The sequence below is a fragment of the Cetorhinus maximus genome, chromosome 16 (genome assembly GCF_964194155.1).
Source record: "Cetorhinus maximus chromosome 16, sCetMax3.hap1.1, whole genome shotgun sequence".
Classification (NCBI taxonomy): domain Eukaryota; kingdom Metazoa; phylum Chordata; class Chondrichthyes; order Lamniformes; family Cetorhinidae; genus Cetorhinus; species Cetorhinus maximus.
In genome coordinates this window covers 73,931,106-73,954,362 of record NC_135894.1, presented here as the reverse complement: position 1 = coordinate 73,954,362, position 23,257 = coordinate 73,931,106, and the positions used below count along the sequence as shown (strand labels likewise).

Sequence of the window (23,257 nt, the reverse complement as noted above, 5' to 3'; positions counted from 1 at the left end):
CGGTGAATTGATTAACTAGGACAATAGACAAGGCTTCAAACTTAAAAGGGTGGGGAGGGGAGGTTTCAGGTGAGGGGAAATTTTCTAGAGAGGAGTAAAGCAATAGAACAGTGTAGCAATTTGGTTGAAGATACGCAGAGTGTGACAGGAAGGGACAAAATGTTCAATGGTGCTTCAATGAATAAAGTAATTTTATAATTTTTCCCTGGAATGAAAGGCACCTTATTTGAATAAATGAAGCATTCGTAACAAGATAGATGAATTAAATGGCACAAATAGGGATAAATGGATTTGATCTAATAGTCCTGGGATTCCCAAACTGTGGGTCGTGATCCCTCAGTGGGGTTGCTAGTTCTGAGCCAGCAGTAGCTGCTGTGGAGCTCAGACTGGGCTGTGAGGTCCCTTTAAATCCTTGCGTTTTTTCCTATTGCTAGGCTTGGCCTAACAGGCAGATCTCTGAGACCTAATTGCTGCTGAAAAAAGCCTGTAAAAAGGTAGATGGCTTGTTCTTTCTTAAGAATCCTGTAGTTTTAATAATTCCCGCCAGGCTGAACTCCCCACACACCTTTGTTCAGGAGCTGAAGCTAACCCCCGGGGTCACTAAGTCTGAGGGACTAAAATGGGGTCACACCGAAAAAAGCACCATAATAGCCAGTACAGAGACATGGTTGTTTGGTGACTATGGTTGGGAAATAAATATTCCAAGATACCTGATATTTTTAAAGGATGGACAAAATGGAAAAGCAGGGGTGGGAACCCTGATAATAAAGGATGAGATAAGGACAGCAGTGAGGAAGGATATTGGCTCGGAAGAGCAGGAAGTAATATCAATATAGGTATGGATAAGAAATAACAAGGGGCAGAAAATGCTATGGGGTTAGCTTACAGGCTCTCCAATAATAGCTATGCTGTTGGATAGAATATTAATCAGGAAATAAGAAAAGCTTGTAATAAAATGGCAGACATTTAGGGAGATATTTCAGAATAAGTATATTCCTACTATAAAGAAAAATTCTAAGGGGAGGATCCACCATCTGTGGTTAATTAAAAAAGTTAAGGAAAGCATTAAGGAAAAAGCATATAACTGCACAAAGATGTGGCAGGTCAGATGATTGTTCAGAATATAATGAATGGCAAAGAATGACCAAAAGGTTAATCAGGAGAAAAAAATTAAGAGTATGAGAGGAAGCTAGCCAGAAATGTAGAAACGGATAACAAGACTTTCTACAGGTACTTAAAAAGGAAAAGAGTGAGTGTTGGTCCTTTAGAGAGTGACAGTGGGGAGTTAATAGTGGATAATAAGGAAATGGCAGATGAAATGAATAAATATTTTCCTTATGTCTTCACTATAGAAGATACAAAAAACATTCCAGTAATAGCTGCAAATCAAGAGGTGGAAGGGAGAAAGGAATTTGGTGAAATTATTATCACTAGGGAAGCGGTACTGAGGAAACAGATGGAGCGGTGGACTGACAAGTCTCTAGGTCCTGATGAACTTCTTCCTAGGGTCTTAAAAGAGGAGGCTAATGAGGCAGTAGATGCGTTGGTGTTAATTTTCCAAAATTCACTAGATTCTGGAAAGTTTCCATCAGATTGGAAAGTAGCAAAATATAACCCCTCTATTCAAGAAGGGAGGGAGGCAGACAGAAAGTAAGCAGGAAACTCTAGGCGAGTTAGCTTGATTTCTGTCATGGGGAACGTGTTAGAATTGATCATTAAAGAAGTTATAGCTGGGAACTTAGAAGAGTTCAAGGTAATCGAGAAGAGTCAGCATAGTTTTGTTGAAGGCAAATCACGTTTAACCAATTTATTGGAGTTCTTTGAAAGAATAACATACACTGTGGACAAAGGGGAGCATGTAGATGTACTGTCCTTGGATTTCCAGAAGGCATTTAATAAGTTGCCACATCAAAGGTACTGCGGAAACTAAAAACTCATGGTGTAGGGGTTAACATATTAGCACGGATAGAAGATTGGCTGGTAAGACATGGTAGCTAAATTTACAAATGACACAAAGATAGGTAGAAAATTATGTCGTAAAGAGGACATAAGGATGTTAGAGATGGATATAGATAGGTTGAGTGAGTGGGCAAAAATCTGGCAGATGGAGTATAATATAGGAAAATGTTAAGTTGTTAACTTTGACAGGAAGAATAAAAGAGCAGAGTATTATTTAAATGGAGAATGACTGCAGAATTCTGAGGTGCAGAGGGATCTAGGTGTTCTAGCACGAGTCACAAAAAGTTAGTATGCGGGTACAGAAGTAATTAAGAAGGCTAATGGATGCTATCCTTTATTATGAGAGGAATTGAACATAAAAATAAAGATAAATAAAGGCAAAATACTGCAGATGCTGGAAATCTGAAATGAAAAAATGCTTGAAAAATTCAGCAGGTCTGACAGCATCTGTGGAGAGAGAGACAGATAAAGGGTGGTAGAGATGTGGTGAAATGTATACTGATTAAGGGGGATGGAACTGGTGAAGCTGGATAGGCCAACAATAGGTGGAGGCAAAGGAGTGATGGCAAAAGATGTCAAAAACAAATGATCAAAGAGTTGTTAATGGTGGTGGTACTGGCTAAATGAGGTGCTAATGGTGACATTGAGAGAGCAAAATGTGATAATGGCCAGACCAGGGTAAGCACTCTGGAAAGTGACAGATGGCCTAGCTGGGGGGTGAGACAGTGATGGGAAGAAATATTGAAAATAGGCTAAAAGCTGGGTATAAAAAATAACCCCACCCCCATTTTTCCATATTCATATTTTTTTCCACTTATTTTCATCATTTTTAAAATTTATTTCCATTTTCATTCATTGTTTTATCTCCACCTTTTTTCCTGCACACTTTAGAATTGTGCCAGTAAGTCTATATTGCCTTTCCCTATCCCTTCTGCCAAAATGTATCGCACCTCTCTGTATTAAATTCTATCTGCCACTTGTCTGCCTATTCTGAGAAACTATTAAATGTTGGCGTTCAGAGGGTTTTGGGGTTCCTTGTACATGAATCACAAACATTTAGGAAGGAAAATTCTATTTTGGCCTTTATTGCAAGGGGTTTGGAGTACAAGAGTAAGAAAACCTTGCACAATTGTACAGAACTTTGGTGAGAGGACAAATGGAGTACTGTGTACAGTTTGCCTCCGTACATTACTTGTCTTTGTCAACATCGTAAGATGGGAGTATTGTCCCATGAAGTCTAGTAGAATGAGAAGCAATTTGAAACACTTAAGTTTCTGAGAAACAAACACAAAATATTGCAGATGTTGTAAATCTGAAATAAGAACAGAAAAGATTAAGTCTAGATTAAGGAGCATTGTCACAGGATAAGGGGACTGAGACAAGGAGAAATTTCTTTATTGAGGGTTGTGAATCTCTGGAATTCTCTTCCCCAGAGGGCTGTAGATACTATTCAGAGATGGATTTTTGACTTTGAGAAAGAGATATGGGGTTCAGGCAGGAAAGGAGTTGAGGTCAAGGATCAGCTGTGAAATCATGGTGGAGCAGGCTTCTGGGGCTGTATGGTCTACTCCTGCTCCTAATTTTTTCATATGCTTGCACTATGCTAAGTAGCTTGGGTTAGGAAGGAGTTCCAGGATTTTGACTCAGCAATGAGGGATATACATTTTCAGGGTGGCATTGTGTGTGACTTGGATGGGAGCTTGGAGCTCGTGTTCCATTCATTTGCTGCCTTTTTCCTTCTGGTTGTAGAGGTTTTTGGCAGGTACCATTGAAGAAACCGTAGCAAGTTGCAGCACTGCATCGTGTAGATGGTACACACCACAGCCACTGAGTTCAGGTGGTGGAGGGAGTGAATGTTTTAACATGGTAGATGGGGTGCCAATCAGACAGACTGCATTGTTCTGGATGGGGTTTTGAGCCTGTGTTGTTTGAACTGCACTCATCCAGGTAAGTGGGGAACATTCCATCACACTCCTGACTTGTGCCTTATAGATGGTGGGCAAGCTTAAGGTAATTATAAAGTGAGTCACTTGCTGCAGAACACCCACCCTCTGACCTGCTCAAGCCACAGTATTTATGTGGCTGGTCCAGTTAAGTTTCTGACCAATGATGCTGCTGGCAGGTGAATTTGATAAGTGATGTCATTGCCAAGGGGAGCTGATTAGACTCTCTTGTTAGACATGCTCATTGCCTGGTACTTGCGTGGCACAAACAGTACTTGCCTGAACTTAATTACCGGCTTCATTTAACACTGAATTACAGTGCATTCATCAGTGAATCCCCACTTCTAATGGAGGGGAAGTCATTTTTGAAAGAGCTGAAGGTGGTTGGACTGAGGACATTGCCCTGAGGTCCTGGAACTGAGATGATTGGGTGCCAACAACCATCTTCCTTTGTGCTAGCAAGATTTTCTTCTCTTGCTACAAGTTGAAAGCAGTTGCACAATGGAGGAAGATAGTACAGTTAACCATCAAAGGCTAGGCAGTTCCAGAAGAATGGGAAGCGATGATGCACCAAGGTTACAGTCACATACGATGTCATGTGACTTTGATGAAAGGATATTCCAGTGCTGTGGTAGGGTCTGAAACATGTTTAGAGGGGGTTCAAAGCTGCAGGAAAGATGAACATTCATTTGGGAGGCAAGGTTTAAGGACTTTAGAGATGGAAGCAAGGTTGGAGATGGGTTTTAGTTTGCAAGGTCAAGGGTGGGTTTTCTTTGAGGAGGGTTGAAGGGGTTGTACAGGCATGATAGAGAAGTCACTTGATCACTCTGGCAGTGGGAGCACTATATACAGCCATATTTTATTCCAAATGACAAGCATATATGTACTTCTGGAACCCAGGATGATGAATAATGTAAAAGTACTGAGGTACCTGATGCCAATATGCTCATGGCTCAGGTAATAATTGAGATTATTACCTTTATTGTTCTTTTTAAAATTAGCCCTCAACTGATATTCCCTCAGCAGAACCTCTTTCTTAGTCCTGCCTCTGTCATTGGTACCCACATGGACCATGAGAATTGGATCCTTACCCTCCCACTTCAAGTTCTCCTCCAGCCCTGAGGACATCCTAGCATCAGACAGGCAACACAGCCTTCAAATTCTCACTCTCTGCTGCAGAGAACCATATCTATCTCCCTCCCTAACTATACTGCCCCACTGCAAGAACCTCAAACCCGTTGAACAAGGGCTGAAGCCCTTCATAGTGCTACCTTCTAGCATCCCCAAAGTTGCCTCAGATGCTCCTGTCCCTGACCGCGGACCAAATTCGAAGTACTTAACCTAAGGGACATGACTGCCTCCTGGAAACAGGTGTCCAGGTAACTTCACCCCTCCTGATGCATCGCAGTGTACAGAGCTCAGACTCCAGCTTGTCAACTCTGAGCCAAAGTTCCTTAAGCTGCAGATGTGGCTGCTGTGGATCACAGGTATCCACCAACTCCCACGTGCTACAGCTGCTGCACATCACCTGCCCTATTATATTTATTGTGTTTTATTTAACAAATTAGGTTTAGAAATATTACACAATCTACTTATAGCAAGTGGTTTAATTAAGCCATAAATTTAGCACAATACTTGTATCTCCCCAGTGACAGTTTAAACTACTACTCCAGTTTTGAGGAAAAAAATCTTCACCAACCATTCACCTACCTGGTCAGCTAATTAATGCTTCCAAAGTTCAGCTCTCATGTCCCGCTTCTAGTCCCCAGCTCCTCTTAGACCACTCTTTTTGTAAAAGTTCAGAATAGCACCACTTTCCTCATTTATCAAATTCCCAAGCTTCGCTCAGTCACAAGCTGCTATCTTCATGCTTGCTCACTCCATGCACTCAGCACTTATACTAGCTGAAATTCTACAGAGCTGAGATAGGCACTGGTGGCTAGGGAAACCAATTTGAACTAGCTACCTAATTTACTCAGTCCTAAATGGTTGGCCCGTGTCTTAAATTCCCCAATCAGCGAAACAATTTCTCAGCATCTAGTAGGGTGCCAGTACCTAGCTGAGCTATACAGAATTAGCAAGATTCTTATTCTGATCCCAAGTTAATGCCCAGCATTATACTAGCGTATAGGTTAGAGAGGGCTAAAAAAAAAGCTATATAGGGCTGCTGCAAGACAAGTCCAATGCAGTGAACCTCGACGAGGATAATCACATAGTTCCTATAATGTGGTCAAGTTAACTTTTGGATGAAATGACAAGATATAAAAATCAGAATTCTACTCAGGTTTTATTTTACATAAACAATTGATTTTTATATTTAGCGTTTTCCACCAACACGTGGAGCCTGAGACTTCATTGGCTTAGCAAACTTCTGTTTGGGTGCTGTTTTCTGAGTAGCCTGGAAATACAAAAACATTAAGTGATTATCATTAAAGAGTTGTGAAAAAGTACACCAAAATTACAAAGCATTTACAGCACAGAAACCTCCCAACCTTCAGCTAACCCCATCAACATATTCCTCTATTTCTTTCCCCCTCGTGCTTATTTAGTCTCCTCTTAATTGCATCTATGCTATTTGCCCCACCACAACTCATGGCAGAGTGTTTCACACTACACTATGGGTAAAGTGTCTTGTGAATTTATTGTTGGAAATATTATTGACTATCTTATATTTATGGCTCCTAGTTCTGGTCTCACCCACAGGTGAAAAGATATCCTTTGTCTACCCTAGCAAACCCTTTCATAATCTTAAGGATCTCCATCATGTAATCCTTCAGTCTTTTCTTTTCTATAGGAAAAAAAACCATGTTCAATCTTTCCAGGTGGATATAACCTGTGGGTTCTGGCATCATTCTAGTATATCTTTTTTGTACCTTCACCAGTGCCTCCATATCCTTTTTAACAGATCAGAACCATTCGTAGTACTCCACAGTTGATTTAACCAAGGTCTATACAAGTTTAACCTAACTTCTCTGCTTTTCAATTGTACCCCTTTAGAAATGATCCCCAGTGCTGATTTATATCTTATTTGTAACCTATATTGCAATTTTTGTATCTGTACTCCCAGATCTCCCCATTTAGACACATTTTAAGAACCAAAATGCCCTGTCTTACCTCTATACGCAAGTTCATTTGCCAATTATATGAACATTCTGCCAAGTATATTAACATCTCCCTATATTTTTTTGTCCTAATCCTCCTCTGTATTTAGACACCCCCTAATTTGGAGTCAGGTGCAACTTTGCAAGTGTACTTCAGATTCCAGACACCAAATTTATGCAAACAGTGAACTGTGGTCCCAGCATTTTTCCTTGTAGAACACCAGCTCCTACCATTTGTCAATGAACTACCTTTAACCCCAAATAATTGGTTTCTATTATTATTATTAGACAGCTTGCTATTCATTTTGCCACTATTTTTATTCATTCACTAGTATTGCTAGTATTTGTTGCCTATCCCCAATTGCCCCTGAGGCAGTAGTGAGCTGCCTTTTTGAATTACTGCAATCTGTGCATCGCATGAACACACACAGTGCTGTCAGGGATAGAATTTCAGGATTTTGCCCCAACGAGAGTGAAGGAATGGCGATACAGTTCTAAAGTCAGGATGGTGCATAGTTTGGAGGGGAACTTGTGTTCCCATGCATTTGCCTCTTTTGTCCTTCTCGGTGGTGGAGGTCGTGGGTTTGGAAGGTGACTTGGGAGAGTTGCTGACCGCAGTGCACAGTGTAACAATTAAGGCAGTGGATAGAGCGCTGATCAAGCAGGCTGCTTTGGCCTGGATGGTGTTGAGCTTGAGTTTCATTGGAGCTGCACTCATCCAGGCAAATGGAGAGTATTCCATCACAGTCCAAACTTGCTCCTTGTAGATGGTGGACAGGTTTTGGGGAAGTGAGTTACTCCATATCATATCCCAGTCATAGTCTAATATGCAACATTGTATCAAAAACCTTTTGGAAATTCAAATATAGTGTCTACTGCATTACCCCTTATCTGCCTGTTACTTCTTCAAAGAAAAAGGTTAAATCATGTTTGACCTTCCCTTTTGGAATCAGTGCTGACTACTTTTATTTTATTTTCAGTTTCCTATTACACCCTTCAGCAGCTTTTCTATCATCACCAATAAGCACATTTGGCTCTAGTTCCCTGGACTTGTAATTTGTATATAAAGAGGGAGACTGAACATCAGCTGACCAACAGTCTTCTGGCACTGCTCAGATTGAATGATTGTTTATCTTCCCCATTTCTATCCTAAATGTCTGTAGATTTTGATTTCTTCCAATGTCATGCAATAGGCTTTCTGCCCAGCTAATTTGAAAGCAGCTAAATTTTAATTGAAACACTCCGCTTATGCCACATGCAGTAATTTTACCTTACAGCCATAGCACACGTCAGAATACCAAAGAACACTTCATTTCAATATTTAAACCAGATGGATTTTGATAAACGTGTCCGCACAGCAGCAAAGTCCTGATGGCAGCAACAGCCTGGAGTAACAGGTTGTTCACATCAGAACTGAGGGGCTACCGTGCAGGTATATTACTTTAACATGCCAATGACTCAAGCACCTTTGACTGTACAACAAGAAGTTGATGAATGTCACCTGCCAGCCCACTGGAGAACCCAACACCAGGGTGCAGAGATCTACCAGCAAGGCAGAACAGATACATCCCAAAGGTGGATCTAAGGAGCATGTGTTTTCTTTAAAAACTGTCCCAAACAAGTCTCCAACTACTAGCATTCAAATTTACAAAATCAAATAATTTAGGCACAATTGCTAACATCTATAAGAAGCTTTAAACATTTTGTATTTGCATTGTACTCTTTTCATTGTACTGTGGGTTTAATTTTTATAACGATCAAATTCTACACTAAACATCCTGTCTTCTATTGTAGAAAATGTCACATGGCTATCGAGGTCACGTTCTAATTGCCACAATATGAAGATCGTAATTTAAGGTACATCCAAGAGGCCCAAGTGATAATACTGGTTCTTAACTGCAGTAACATAAGATATAAATGTCAGCTTGTCTCCTGCTTTCCTTTATCTTTATTATATCCATGAGTTTAAAGCCAGTTTGTCTTAGAGGAATGGCTAAGATATTAATCTTATACAACCCAATACTTAAACTAATACTTATACTAAAGGTTTACAAACATGACAATTTAGATAGTTCATATTTATTGCAGTTATTGTTTTGAATGTCTTTATCTAAAAAGAATGAAGTTCCAATAATCAGAATAGTAATTCAAAGAGTTGCATCTGTTTCACTACCTTAGCTGTAGCTGCGCTGACTTTCTTTGTTGCAGCTTTGGCCTTCTTAGCCTCCTTGGCAGCCCTGTAGACCAGAAGAGAGTTAAGCAACTTTTCTCCCCACTATTAGTACTGGAAGAATTCTGATTCTCATAAAATATAATGTACAAAAACATCGAATATTACAATACTTTGAAGCTGAACCAACTGTATATAACTTGCCAAATTTAAGAAAAACACACATACCTAGGCCATACAAAATGTTGCAAATTATTTATACTATAGTGCAAGCAACCAATAAGCTTACAATAGAAAACTACCTCGCAGAGGCTGAGCGTCAACTCGCAGACACTTCCTCCTACCTCCCCCTGGACCATGACCCCACCACTGAACATCAAGCCATTGTTTCTAGGACTGTCACTGACCTCATCTCTGGAGATCTTCCCTCCACAGCTTCCAACCTCGGACGGCCCGCTTCTACCTCCTACCCAAAATCCACAAACAGGACAGTCCCGACAGACCGATCGTGTCAGCCTGTTCCTGCCCTATGAAACTCATTTCTTGCTATCTTGACTCCATTCTCTCTCCCCTTGTCCAGTCTCTTCCCACCTACATCCGCGATTCCTCTCATGCCCTACATCATATCAACAATTTCCAGTTCCCTGGCCCCAAACGCCTCCTCTCCACCATGGATGTCCAATCCCTCTACACCTCCATCCCCCACCAGGATGGTCTGAGGGCTCTCCGCTTATTCCTCGAACAGAGGCCTGAACAAATCCCCCATCTACCACCACTCTCCTCCATCTGGCTGAACTTGTTCTCTCACTGATTAATTTCTCCTTAAACTCCTCTCACTTCCTTCAAATAAAAGGTGTGGCCATGGGCCCCAGTTATGCCTGTCCCTTTATGGGATATGAGGAACATTCCTTGTTCCAGTCCTACTCCGGCCCCCTCCCACAACTCTTTCTCCAGTACATCGATGACTGCTTCGGTGCCGCTTCATGCTCTCGTCTGGACCTAGAAAAATTTATTAATTTTGCTTCCAATTTCCACCCCTCCATCATTTTCACATCCATCACTGACACTTCCCTTCCCTTCCTTGACCTCTCTGTCTCAATTTCTGGTGATAAGACTGTCCACCAATATTTATTACAAGCCTACCGACTCCCACAGCCACCTAGACTACAGCTCCTCACACCCTGCTTCCTGTAAGGACTCCATCCCATTCTCTCAGTTCCTTCGCCTCCATCGCAAACATTCCAATTATGCCAATTTCCAAAACAGTTCCTCTGACAGGTCTTCCTTCTTCCTTAACCGAAGTTTTCCACCCACGGTGGTTGACAGGGCCCTCGACCGTGTTCGGCCCATCTCCCGCACATCTGCCCTCACACCTTCCTCTTCCTCCCAGAACCATGATAGGGCCCCCCTTGTCCTCACTTATCAACCCACCAGCTTCCGCATTCAAAGGATCATCCTCCGCCATTTCCAGCATGATGCCACCACCAAACACATCTTCCCTTCACTACCCCCGTCAGCATTCCGTAGGGACTGTTCCCTCTGGGACACCCTGGTCCACTCCTCCATCACCCCCTATACCTCAAGCCTCCCACGGCACCTTCCCACCTTCCTATGCAACCGCAGAAGATGCAACACCTGCCCATTTACTTCCCCCCTCTTCACCATCCAAGGGCCCAAACACTCCTTTCACGTGAAGCAGCGCTTCACTTGCACTTCCCTCAATTTAGTCTACTGCATTCGCTGCTCCCAATGCAGTTTCCTCTACATTGGAGAGACCAAACGCAGACTGGGTAACCGCTTTGCAGAACACCTTCAGTCTGTCCGCAAGCATAACCCAGACCTACCTGTCGCTTGCCATTTCAGCACACCACCCTGCTCTTATGTCCACATGTCCGTCCTTGGCCTGCTGGAACGTACCAGTGAAGCTCAACGAAAACTGGAGCAACAGTACCTCATCTTCCGATTAGGCACTTTGCAGCCTTCCGGACTTAACACGGAGTTCAACAACTTCAGATCATGAACCCTCTCCTCCATCCCCACCCACTTTCCGAATAATTTATAGTTCTTTTTATATATATATTTTTCTTTCCCCACCTATTTCTATTATTTTTAAATGTATTTCAATTCATTGTTTTATCTCCACCTTTTAGCCCATTTCGATCCCTTCCCCCTACCCCACCCCCACTAGGGCTATCTGTCACTTGCTTGTCCTGCTTTCTACTCTTAATGTCACCATTAGCACATTCTATAGCTAATATCACCAATGTCAACACTCCTTTGTCCTTTTGTCTATGACATCTTTGACAATCTCTTCTTTGCCTCCACCTATCACTGGCCCTCTATCCAGCTCTACCTGTTCCACCCCCCTCAACCAGCTTATATTTCATCTCATTTCTATTTTTCCTTAGTTCTGATGAAGAATCATACGGACTCAAAACGTTAACTGTGTTCCTCTCCACGGATGCTGTCGGACCTGCTGAGTTTTTCGAGCTATTTTTGTTTCAGATTTCCAGCATCCGCAGTATTTTGCTTTTATAATAAAAAACTCTACTTGGTTACTACCTCAAATACAAATCAGTTCTCACCTGATTGCCTGTTCACGTTGAGCCTTGCGCACCTCAGGCTTCTGATTCCTCTTAGCCATAATCTCAGCAAGAGAGGCACCAGTAATAGCCCGCTGGAACTTCACTGCACGACGGGAGCGCTTTTTCTGAATCTCTTCCTGATAGAGAAAGAGGGACGAGCTTTTAAAAATAGATTCACTTGTGTCAAGCTGCGTTTAGCTTCATTTGAAATTACTAATTAAACATGATTGTAACCTAAAACACTGACAATAGAATGCTTTTTGCGACTTGTATTTCTGAAACTGCATGATTTTAGTCAAGATATTATTTGAATATATTCTAGGTCTGTTTTATAATTAATCCCAGCAACCACTTAAAACAGGTTTTTAAGATGCATATATTCAGGAATGAAGTTATGCAATAGAACATTATTTGAGGAAAAAAGCCTTTAAAAAGTTACAGTGTCACCAACTAAAAACTACACCAAGAAGTCAGTTCAAAAGTGTGCCGATTCTCTTCATTATTGGGAAACTGTTAGCAAGACAATACCAGAGAAGGACGGGGGAGAAGGACGGGGGAAACATAAATGTATAATCCAAAGCTATTAACTTGGTTTTGTCTTTGGAATGGAAAGATGGTTCTGAGAAACTTGGGTACCAAACAGAAGTTATTTTAAATGTTTCGGAAGACCTTTTCATGTCAATTCACATTAGAACTTTAACAAAATGCAGATCTGGAAATGACTCAGGCTCAAATACTTTTCTCATCATAACCTCTCATATTAAGCTGGCTTCATAACAATTAAAATCAAAACGAAGCATAACCCAATAACAGAAGACCAAAGGAAACATTTTCTCCCCCTCATAATTGTTCTGAAATGCTCACCTGGAGACAGCCAACTTTCCCATTAAGGTTATTAAATTCATTACACCAATACATTTCAAAAACAACTAGAGCATGAGCTGGATCACTGGAATAAAGTCACCATTAGAATCAGTGATTTATAAGTTAAACAGCGACCTAGTAAGTTCTGAATATTAAAACTTTATAATCATGATGCAAGTGTAACTAGATAATCAGTTATGTAAGCTAACTAAAAACAGTATGTCAGCATGAGCAGGTTCCTTTTAAAAGGCAAAAAGAAATTCTAATATACATATTTTTCAGCTTGAAGTTTAACATTGCTGAACACAATCCAATTTACAAAGAAAGCTCCCTAACCACAGAACTAAACCCAATGACCCAAGGGTACTTTTTTCACTTGAGAATTTCTTTGTGGCTTTAAAGTAAGTTTCACTGTACCAGCAGAATAAAAGTGTACATTACAAAGTACGACTGCTTGTTAAGACACTTCGCAATGCAACCAGAGTTAGGGACAGATACATATATCTTTCCTACTTACAGACTGCCCCTTTTTGTGCTTGCGCCTGTACAAGACAGTCCAGTTGATTTGTCGAGGGTTTCTCTTGGAGAGGAAGGCGGACTCACATTTTGAGTTCAGAAACTGGAAAACCTGTAAATAACAACAAAATTAGCAACTAATTACAGATCTTACCTAGTACAGCCCACTGTGCTATTAGCTTTTCCAGCAATGGCCTTGTTCATTGAATGAAGTCAGACAAACTTTCATCTTAAATTGCATTTATACTGCATCGCACTGTTACACAATACAGATGTATTGAAGACTCAAAAGATGATTATAATCATAACTTTTCTTTCTTCCAAATCCGCAACTTTTGCCAGGGTCAGTTCTACAAGTCCCAGCTGCCCAGTCTTCACAAAACCATGAAAATTGCAATCACAACCAACAAACTTATTTCACTAGATATCTACACCGTTCAGCAAACCATTCTCCCAGTTCAGTGAAAAATTATGCCTGGCAATTCTGATGATTTTCCTCTTCCTAGCTTGGATGCTGTTGCCAATTGTCCAAGCTAGCATCAAAGATCAGAGGTCAAATGTCAGTCATGACTCAACATATCCAATTCTCGCCTTTTGAATCAGTAGGTTCAAGCTGCACTCCAGAGGCTTGAACACAAAAATCTACACCAAACATTCTAGGGCAATACTGTTCATATCTTTCAGATAAGATTCTACACTGAACTTAAGGTCATCCAAAACTCTGCTGCCCATGTCCTAACTCACACTAATCATCTCTGTGCTCACTAACTTACGCTGGCTCCTGGTTAAACAACAGATTTAAAAATCATCTTTGTATTCAAATCCCTCAACTGCCTGGTCCCTGTATCTATATCCTCTGGCCCCTACAACCTTCCAAGACATCTGCACTCTTCTAATTTTGGTCTCAAGCACCCCCCGATTTTAAATTGCTCCACCACTGTCTAGGCTATAAGCTCTTGAATTACTTCCCTAAACTTCCCCACTCCACTGCCTCACTTTCTTCCCTTAACGTGCCCCTTAAAACTGACCTCTTTAACCAAACATTTGGTCATCTATCCTAATATTTCCATATGTGGCCCAGCGTCGTATTTTATTTTCAATGCGTCTGGTGCCCTGTGGGGTTTTATGTTAAAGGTGTTATATAATACAGGCTATTGTTGAGATATTATGTCTGCCTATTCTGGTGGACAAAAAAGAATCCCAAGGCACTATTCTGAAGAAGAACAGGGGAGTTACCCCAGCATCCCTGTGCAATATTTACAACCTCAATTATCAGCACTAAAACAGTATTTCATCATTATTACATTGCTGTTTGTGGGAGTTCGCTGCATGCAAACCGGCGGTTATGTTTCCTGCCTTACATCAGTGACTACAATTGAAAAGTACCTCACTGATTGTGGAATGCCCTGGGACATTCTGAGGTAGTGGAAGACAATGTAAATGCAAGTTTTTCTTTCAAATCTGGGATCTTTTAGTATAGTTTTATACTACTGCAGGTAGTGTCTTTAATTGGTTAGCTTTGAGATCCTTCACACTCTGATGGCTTCCTCTGCCAGCACAACCTTAATCTCCATCCAACACAAAGATCTTGTGCAAGAATAAATCAGCAACATAAGTATTCTTAGAAAAGATTTTAAAAACTCTTCAAGAGTTCCAGGTAGATTGACTGGGAATAAAAGTCATTTAAAAACTCCTGGGTCCATTACTTGATATAAAAAGGCAAATAAATCACTAACAACTCTTACCAATTAAATTTCACGTCTTCACTTCATAAAGTTCTACTATGCAGGTACAGAGTATGGAAGATCCACTGTGTTAAAACTATTCCATCCATTTCTGAATGTGAGAATTTAAGTGAGATTCTTAAAAAACAAGCCTCAAGTTGTTACTAGGTTTATTAAATTTCAAATCAAATGCAGAACTTAGGAACTTCATGATAAGGAAGCCTAATGTCCCACTACTGCATGAAATTGGATAAAATCAACAGCAGAGACACAGGTCCATGCTGGTTTAGGCTTAATGTTTATAATGTCTAAAACTAACAAGTGACATGTTAACAGCTTGGAAAATCAAAAACTATACAGACTGCTAACAGATCTGCGAGGAGAACATTTCCCATGTCAACTTGCATCTCAACGTAGCGTGCCCCAAGATACAGGGCCCAGGAAGGGGGGGGGAGCAGATGGCATCAAACACCGCGGTCAGGGTGCTAGGGGTTCTGGGTTCAGTGATGTAAACAGTTTCTTGTCATCTGCACTGAGCAGCCAGAGGTCAGATCTGAAGGACAGATCTGTCAACCCGAGAATTCCGAAATCCTGAGTTTTGATTTTTTTTTTTAAAGCCAGTCTGTTCGTGTCGGTTCCACTGAGTTGCTTCTTTGTGATTCCAACTGTTTTTTGTTAAAAGCCCGCCAGAACTATGAAACTGCCCGAAGGTCAGCAACCGACATTGATATTGCTTGAAAATCCCCCTGTAGTTTTAGATCCAATTGGATGCTGTGGTGAAGGCTGTGGGGGGGAGGTTGGAGGAGAGGTTGGGGCAGGAGAAGGGTTAGCTACAGAGTTGAATTGTTTTGTAAATGTAGTGGATTCTTTGTAGCCACATTCCTAACATCAGCTGATTGCTCTTTGATTAATTATCCTTAGACAATCAGCATTGGGCCTCCAATTCCATCATTGCTAGTCACTCTGCCCCCTTTTGCATGCAGGTGTAATGAAAGAAAGACAAAACCCACACTTATACAGCACCTTTCACAATGTCCCAAATCGCTTTACAGCTAATTAAGTACTTGTAGTCACTGGTATAATGTAGGCAATGTTATCAAATAAGAAAGCAGGCTCTGGGATGGATGAAATTAACTGGGTGAGATAGCCTTTGTCATCCATAATTATCTTGTGAACAGAGTGGAATCATGGCATGAGTTGTTTATTTTGTTGCTAATGAAAGTTTACTGTGAGTGAGCTTTGTGGGGTGAGATTGCCAGGACAGGACTGCATAATGGGCTCAGTGAATCAGTAACCTGTTTTATACTACATATGATTCTCAAGAGTCTCTTCCATTGACTTCAATCTTGTGCTTTTGTCTACTTACCTATTATCCCACTATCTCTTGGTGCTTGGTTTTTTTGAGGTATTGAAATATTGTGATAAAAGTTGTGTCACATAATAGATATTGGAAATATATTGTAGTAAGAAGCAGCAGAGTCCTCAGACTTGCTGAGCAAGAAAACAGATACAATTGTGAACATTCATGCTGTGTCTTCTGGCCTCTTAAAAGTTGTGTCGCACAGACAGACCCGAGGGCTCCAATGGTTCTCACTGCCAGTGAAAACCTATGTTGTCTAATCATTACACTTTGCTGCTGAGGAGTCATTTGATCTTTCTACCCTGTGAGATTATTGATAAAATCGAATCCATTTACACCCCTTATATGAAATAACTATATTGAATATCATGCACCCAGGCAAAAGTCTTCTACTTCCACAGAATGGAAAAGATCTCGTGCAGTTTATCTGGATTGCCAGTATTGAATCTTTCTCCCACTGTGTCCAAATGATGCAATGTGCAGAACATGTTAATGAGGGCTGAAGCAGTCACTGAAATTAATGTTATTGTTTGCACAGTGTTATAAATAACTAGTGGGATATTTTCCTGTCAAATTAACAATGTTGTATGATGCTGTTAAAGCAAAATTCATATTCACTCTCGGGTCATACGGACTCGAAACATTAACTCTGTTTCTCTCTCCACAGATGTTGCTAGGCCTAAGTTTTTCCAGCATTTTGTTTCATATTCACTGGTTTGTTTAATAGTCATGATGGAATCATCTATAGAGTGCACACAAACTAACACTGCATTATTTTGTTACTTTTATATTAATGACCCGTGCTACATATATAATTAGACAATATTTGTAGCCAGATACCAACAACGGGCATTATAATTTTACTAGGATTTTCTTGTGATTGACTGGTGAATCTTGAAAGGGGGAAAAATATCATACATGATTGAGGGGGAGGGTAAGAACGGATTAAGGGGCCGGAACAGGAAAAACACTTGAGGCCCATGATTTCTCTCCCTGGTCTTTTAAGATAGCAGTTATAAGTATCGCTCGCAACTTTAACATCACGCGAATCAACTAGCAAATTAACACATATATATACAATAATATACACTAGCCTATGCAGCGTAAACCCGCGTATTTACGGTGGAGTACGGCGGCTCTCCCTGGAAGCTTTTCTTTACCTTCCCATCGATTCTGGCATAGCGCTTCCCGTGACCCGGGTATATTTTATACCCACTAAAACTGCACAGCTCGACCCTAGGAAAACAAATAACAAGTTATCAAGGCCTTTTTCACTTAGCAGCGTCATACTTTAACCGCGGATAGAATGATTTGACGGCCAGAACAGCGGATGGAAAGGGATGAAATTCAGGATAAAACTCACTTCATATCGACTGCAAAGACGGCTCGGAGGAAAAGGAGGATTGTGGGTAAGGCCGTTACGTAAAAGGGGGTGGGGAAAATACTAAAAAAAAACAAATTGCGGCTAGAAAATTAAAACAGATAGATTTATGAAATAATAATTAAACACATTGATTTATTCTGAAAAGGGAGGATGCATTTTGTTCGAGCAATTACAGCAGCCAATCAGCGTTTGGAGCGGTTGCTTGGCGTTGAGTACGCGGGAAGTTGCTGCGTGATGGCGGCTGGGAAAGTGGAGGCTTCGGACATGACGGTTAAAGCGGCCGAAAGTAGGTGTTTATTTGTGAATCAAGCGTCATGTTTTAATTGTCTGGCTACATTGATACGCCGCTGTTTCATGTTGTAGCTGTTGTGTTTTCTTTTCCCTCAAACACACAGCGACAGGATAACGGTGACACTGGCCGAGGTTGCTGCCCTCCTGCCACTACTGCAGTCTGGAGGTTGTAGTTTTGTAGCTTCTGTGTTGCTGTGAGGATTAAGGGGAACGGTCAACGCCTTATAACTACAACTCCCAGAACAGCAAGCGCACAATACTCCTCCAAAATACTCTCCCTTTCATAACCCGTCCCTTGCCCCTAATGTTATGCTATCCTACGGGTTGTTTCTTGTTTTATAGAAGTAGTAGTCTAGTAACTGTAATTTGAGTGTGTTCAAATTAGTGCTTGGATTTTCTTTGTATCCAACAACAACTTGCATAGGATACAGAAACACAGCATAGATACAGCACGGAAATGGATCATTTGGCCCATCCAGCCTGTATTATGTATGCTCCACTCGAGTCTTTTCCAGTCCATCCTCATCTAATTGTCCGAATAACCCTCTATTTTCTTCATATACTTATCTAACCTTTTAAATGCATCAGTACTATTCACTTCATAGCATCTTAGAATCTTTACAGTGCAGAAGGAAGCCATTCAGCCCATCGAGTCTGTATTGGCTCTCTGAAAGAACATTCTACCTAGTCCCACTCCCCATAACGTTGCACGTTCTTTCTTTTCAGATAGCCACCCAATTCCTTTCTGAATACTTCGACTGAACCTGCATCCACCATCCTGTCAGGAAGTTTGTTCCAGACTTCAACCAGCCTCTTGGTGAAAAAATCTTCCCTCACATCACAATTACTCCTTTTGCCAATTATTTTGAATCTATGCCCTCTAGTTCTTGATACTCCCTTGAGTGGGAACAGTTTCTCACTATTTATCCTGCCCATACTCCCTCAGGATCTTGAATATCTCTATCAAGTCTCATCTCAACCTTCTTTTCTCCAAGGAAAACAGTCCCAACCTCTCCAATCTATCCACATAGCTACTGTTCTTCATCCCTGGAATCATTCTTGTGAATCTCCTCTGTGTTCTCTTCAATGCCTTCACATCCTTCCCTAAGTATGGGTCCCAGAACTGGACACAGTACTAGATGAGGCCTAACTAGTGTCTTATAGAAGTTCAACATGACCTCCTTACTTTTGTACTCAATGCCCCTATTAATAAAGCCTAAGATACTATATGCTTTATTAACTGCTCTCTTAGCATGCCCTGCCATCTTCAATGATTTATGTACATAAACACCAAGGTCCCTCTTTTCCTGCACTTCCTGTAGAGTTGCTCCCTTTATTTTATACTCTGTCCATATTCTTCCTGCAAAAATTAATCACCTCACACTTCTCAGCATTGAACTTCATTTGCCACTTGTGTGCCCAATTCACCAACATGTCTATGTCCCTTTGAAGTTCAAGACTACCCCCATCACAGTTGACAATATTTCCAATCTTCGTATCATCTGCAAATTTTGAAATCATGCCCTGAACACCATAGATCATTACTATATATCAGGAAGAGCAAGGGGTCCAACACTGACCCCTAGGGAACTCCATATCAAACGTTCCTCCAATCTGAAAAACATCCATTAACCACTACTCTTTGTTTCCTGTCACTCAGTCTATTTCTTATCCGAGTGCCTACTTACCCTTTTATTCCATGAGTTAGAATTTTGCTCTCAAGTCTTTTGTGTGGCACTGTTTCAAATGCCTTTTGAAAATCCACATACACCACATCAACAGTGTTGCCCTAATCAAACTTCTCTGTTACCACCTCAAAAAACTCCAGCAAGTTAGTTGAACATGATTTTCCCTTGATGAATCCATGCTGGCTTTCCTTAATTATCCTGCACTTGTCTAAGTGACTATTGATTTTGTCCCGAACTACAGTTTCCAGAAGTTTCCCTACCACTGAAGTCAAACTGACTGGTCTGTAGTTGCCAGCTTTATCTTTGCACCCCTTTTTGAATGAGGGTGTAACATTTACAATTCTCCAGTCTTCTGGCACCACCCCTGTGTCTAAGTAAGACTGAAAGATTATCACTAGTGCCTCTGGAATTTCCACTGTCACTTCCCTCTGTAACCTTGGATGCATCTCATCCTGGCACCTTTAAGTATAGATAGCCTTTCTAAAAGCTCCCCCTGGCTAGATTGTAAATTCTTATAGTGTACCAATTACCTCCTTTCACCTCAGCCTGGGTAGCATCTTCCTTTGTAAAGACAGAGTACTTGTTTAATACCTCACTATTTCTCCTGCCTCCGCATGCAAGCCCCCCTTTTTTATCCCAAATCGGCCCTACTCTTCCTTTTACCACCCTTTTATTATTTATGTTTCTAGAAGACCCTGGGATTCCCTTTTTATGTTAGATGCCAGTGTCTTTTCATGCTCTCTCCTTGCTTTCCTTATTAGTTTTTTCACTTCCCCTCTGGTCCTTCTATATCCAGCCAGATTCTCTATTGTATTTTCTACCTGACATCTGTCGTACGTGCACTTCTTCCATTTTATTTTCACCTTTATCTCACTCGTCATCCAGAGTGCTCTGCATTTATTTGTCCTACCTTTCTCCTTCAAGGGAATATACCTTGACATTGTCTGCAATACTTTTTCTTTGAAGGGAACCTATTGTTCAGCCATGATCTTTTCTGCCAACATCTGATTCCAACTCGCATGACTCATATTCATTCTCATCCTATGAAAGTTGGCTTCCCCCAATTAATTATTGCTGCTCTAGATTGTTCCTTTCCCTTTTCCATGGCCATTGTAAATCTTATGATACAATGGTCGCTGTCCCCTAAATGCTCCTCCACAGATATTTGATCCACTTGGACCAACTCATTGCCCAGAACCAGGTCCAAGAGTGCCTTCCCTCTCATTGCACTGGAAACATACTGCTGCAGAAAGTTATCTTGAACACATTCCAGGAATTCTTGTCCCTTTGCACTATTCCTATCCCAGTCTATATTTGGATAATTGAAGTACTCTTTGAAGTAAAAATGCCTAAATCAGGACTAATGTGCATAATGTGAAAGCAGAGAGTGTGGTTAATAAGATTGGTGAACTACAGGCATAGGCTGACAAATGGAATTATGATATTATTGCTATAACAGAGATCTGACTCAAAGAAGGGCAGGACTGGGTGTTAAATATTCCTGGATACAAAGTGTTTAGGAGAGACAGGGAAGAAGAAAACGAAAGGGTAGGAGTGGCAGTATTGATTAAAGTTGGCAATACAGTCCTAGAGAGAGAGGGGGGTCAAAGGTGGAATCTCTCTGGCTAGAAGTAAGAAATGAAAAATGTACAATAACATTGATTAGTGTAGAATATAGTGGAAGGGATGTAGAGAAACAAATCTGCAAAGAAATTACAGTGAGGTGCAGGACTTATAGATACTTCAGTTGGATATTTGAAGTACCGCAGCTAAGAAGTACACAGGCAGAGAGGGAATGGGTGACCGCCAGATTATATAAGAGAAATAGGCAGATGGTGCAGGAATCCCCTGAGGCTATCTCACTTTCTAACCTTTTTTCCATTTTGGATACTGGTGAGCGAGAGAGTTCCTCAAAGGACTGTAGCAAGAGCCAAGTTTGTGGCACCACAGGTGGCTCAGCTGCACAGGAGGGGAGGAAGAAGAGTGGAAGTGCTATAATGGTAGGGGATTCCATAGTTAGGGGAGCAGACAGGTGTTTCTACAGCCGTAAATGTGACTCCAGAATTGTGTGTAGCCTCCCTGGTCAAGGGAATGGACAAGGATATCACAGAGCAGCTGCAGGTCATTCTTTTGAGGGAACGTGAACAACCAGAGATTTGTGGTCCATATTGGGACCATTGATATAGGTAGGAAAAGGGATGAGGTCCTGAGAGCAGATTTTAGGGAGCTAGGAAGGGAATTCAAAATCAGGACCTCAAGAGCAGTAATCTCAGAATTACTCTCAGTGCCATGTGCTAGTGAGCATAAGAATAGGAATACTGAGCAGTTAAACATGTGGCTGGGAAGTGAAGTAGGAGGGAGGGCTTTAGATTTCTGAGGCATTGGGACCAGTTTTGGAGCAGGTGGGACCCGTACAAGAAGGATGGTTACACCTTAACAGGACTAGGATTAATTTCCTCGCAGGGAGATTTGCTACTAGTGTCACGGTGGGTTTAAACTAGATTGGTAGGGGGATGGGAACCTGAAGGGAAATTCAAAGTGGAGAGGAGAGGAACTGGCAGTGGGAAGTAGAGGTATTAACTGATAAACAGGATATATCAGAGAGTAGTAACAAGGTAGATAGAATACTTTGAGAGTTTGATAGAATTAGAGTAGACAATAGTAAATTATTAGACGGGGTCAGAGTAAGGGGGGAAATAAAAAGGCGAGGTGTAACCACCTCTCTAAACGTGCTATCCACATAATCCTCAGCCTTGCGGATGCATCGCAGTGATTCCAGCCACCACTTAAGTTTGCAACCCAGAGCTCAAGTTTCTGCAGCTGGTGACACTTCCTGCAGATGTAGTTATCGAGGGCACTTTGTGCCTGCATGACTTCCCACATACAGCAGGATGCATATTGCTGAGCTGCACTGACATACTTTAAACTTTATATAAGTGTTTACTACAGTGTGGTATAATGTAATAACCTGCCTGTCATTCACCGAGTGCCTCTTCTGTGTCGAGTCTGGAAAAGCCTGTACTTAACAACCAATCAACTTACGAGGCTCCTGTGATGTCACTTATAGATTTTCTGTGAGCTCTCGGCTCTCTCCGCTGTTGTGGGCTCTCTCTCTCTCTCTCTCTCTCTCTCTCTCTCTCTCTCTCTCTCTCTCTCTTCCCCTTTGAAGTCCTGCTGCTTTATGGGCTTTCGTTGTTTAGTTAGCTTAATTTAATTACTTTCTTAATCAACTTAGAATAATTCCTTTGTATACCATACCTCTTTCCACTGTGCACCAAATTCCCTGGTGAACATAATTCGCTACTCACTCGGTTTCTGTCTCGCTCCAGCCCTTACTGATTCACCTTTGTGGTAGCAAGTTGCATGTTCTCACCACTCTCTGGATCAAAAGTTTCTACTAAATTCCCTATTTTTTTTTGGTGATTATCACACGTTGATGGACTGTAGTTTTGCTGTTCCCCACAAGTGGAAACATTCTCTCCATGTTTACTCTATCAAAACCTTTCAGAATTTTAAAGGTCTCTATTAGGTCACCCCTCAGCCTTCTCTTTTCAAGAGTAAAAAGACCCAGCCTGTGTTTTTGGTAACATCCTTGTAAATTTCTTTGCACCCTCTCCTGTGCCTGTGTATCTTTTTATAACATGGCAACCAGAAAGTGAATGCAACACCCCA

At 41.3% G+C, this 23,257-nt stretch overlaps 2 protein-coding genes and 1 non-coding gene across 4 annotated transcripts in view; 1 reads left to right on the top strand and 2 right to left on the bottom strand.

The window, feature by feature from the left end:
* Positions 1-6,166: 6,166 nt before the first annotated feature.
* On the bottom strand, positions 6,167-17,478 carry rpl24 (ribosomal protein L24; the record flags this gene model as incomplete). Its single annotated transcript, XM_078560462.1, has 5 exons — positions 6,167-6,300; positions 9,177-9,240; positions 11,759-11,895; positions 13,140-13,250; positions 17,383-17,478. Coding segments are annotated over 5 exons (489 nt in total), but the record flags the coding sequence as incomplete, so codon positions are not given.
* LOC144692085 (small nucleolar RNA SNORA53) lies at positions 8,349-8,598 on the bottom strand. The gene has a single exon (XR_013579269.1). It is a non-coding gene; the product is annotated as a small nucleolar RNA SNORA53 (small nucleolar RNA).
* A 240-nt stretch (positions 17,479-17,718) lies between the features above and the next one.
* Positions 17,719-23,257, top strand: part of cep97 (centrosomal protein 97) — a 62,496-nt gene continuing 56,957 nt past the window's right edge. For both annotated transcript variants that reach the window (XM_078560061.1, XM_078560059.1), the window contains exon 1: positions 17,719-17,892. In XM_078560061.1, the coding sequence (XP_078416187.1) occupies positions 17,757-17,892 (136 nt within the window). In that variant the 5' untranslated portion in view covers positions 17,719-17,756. The remainder of the gene's footprint in view (positions 17,893-23,257) is intronic.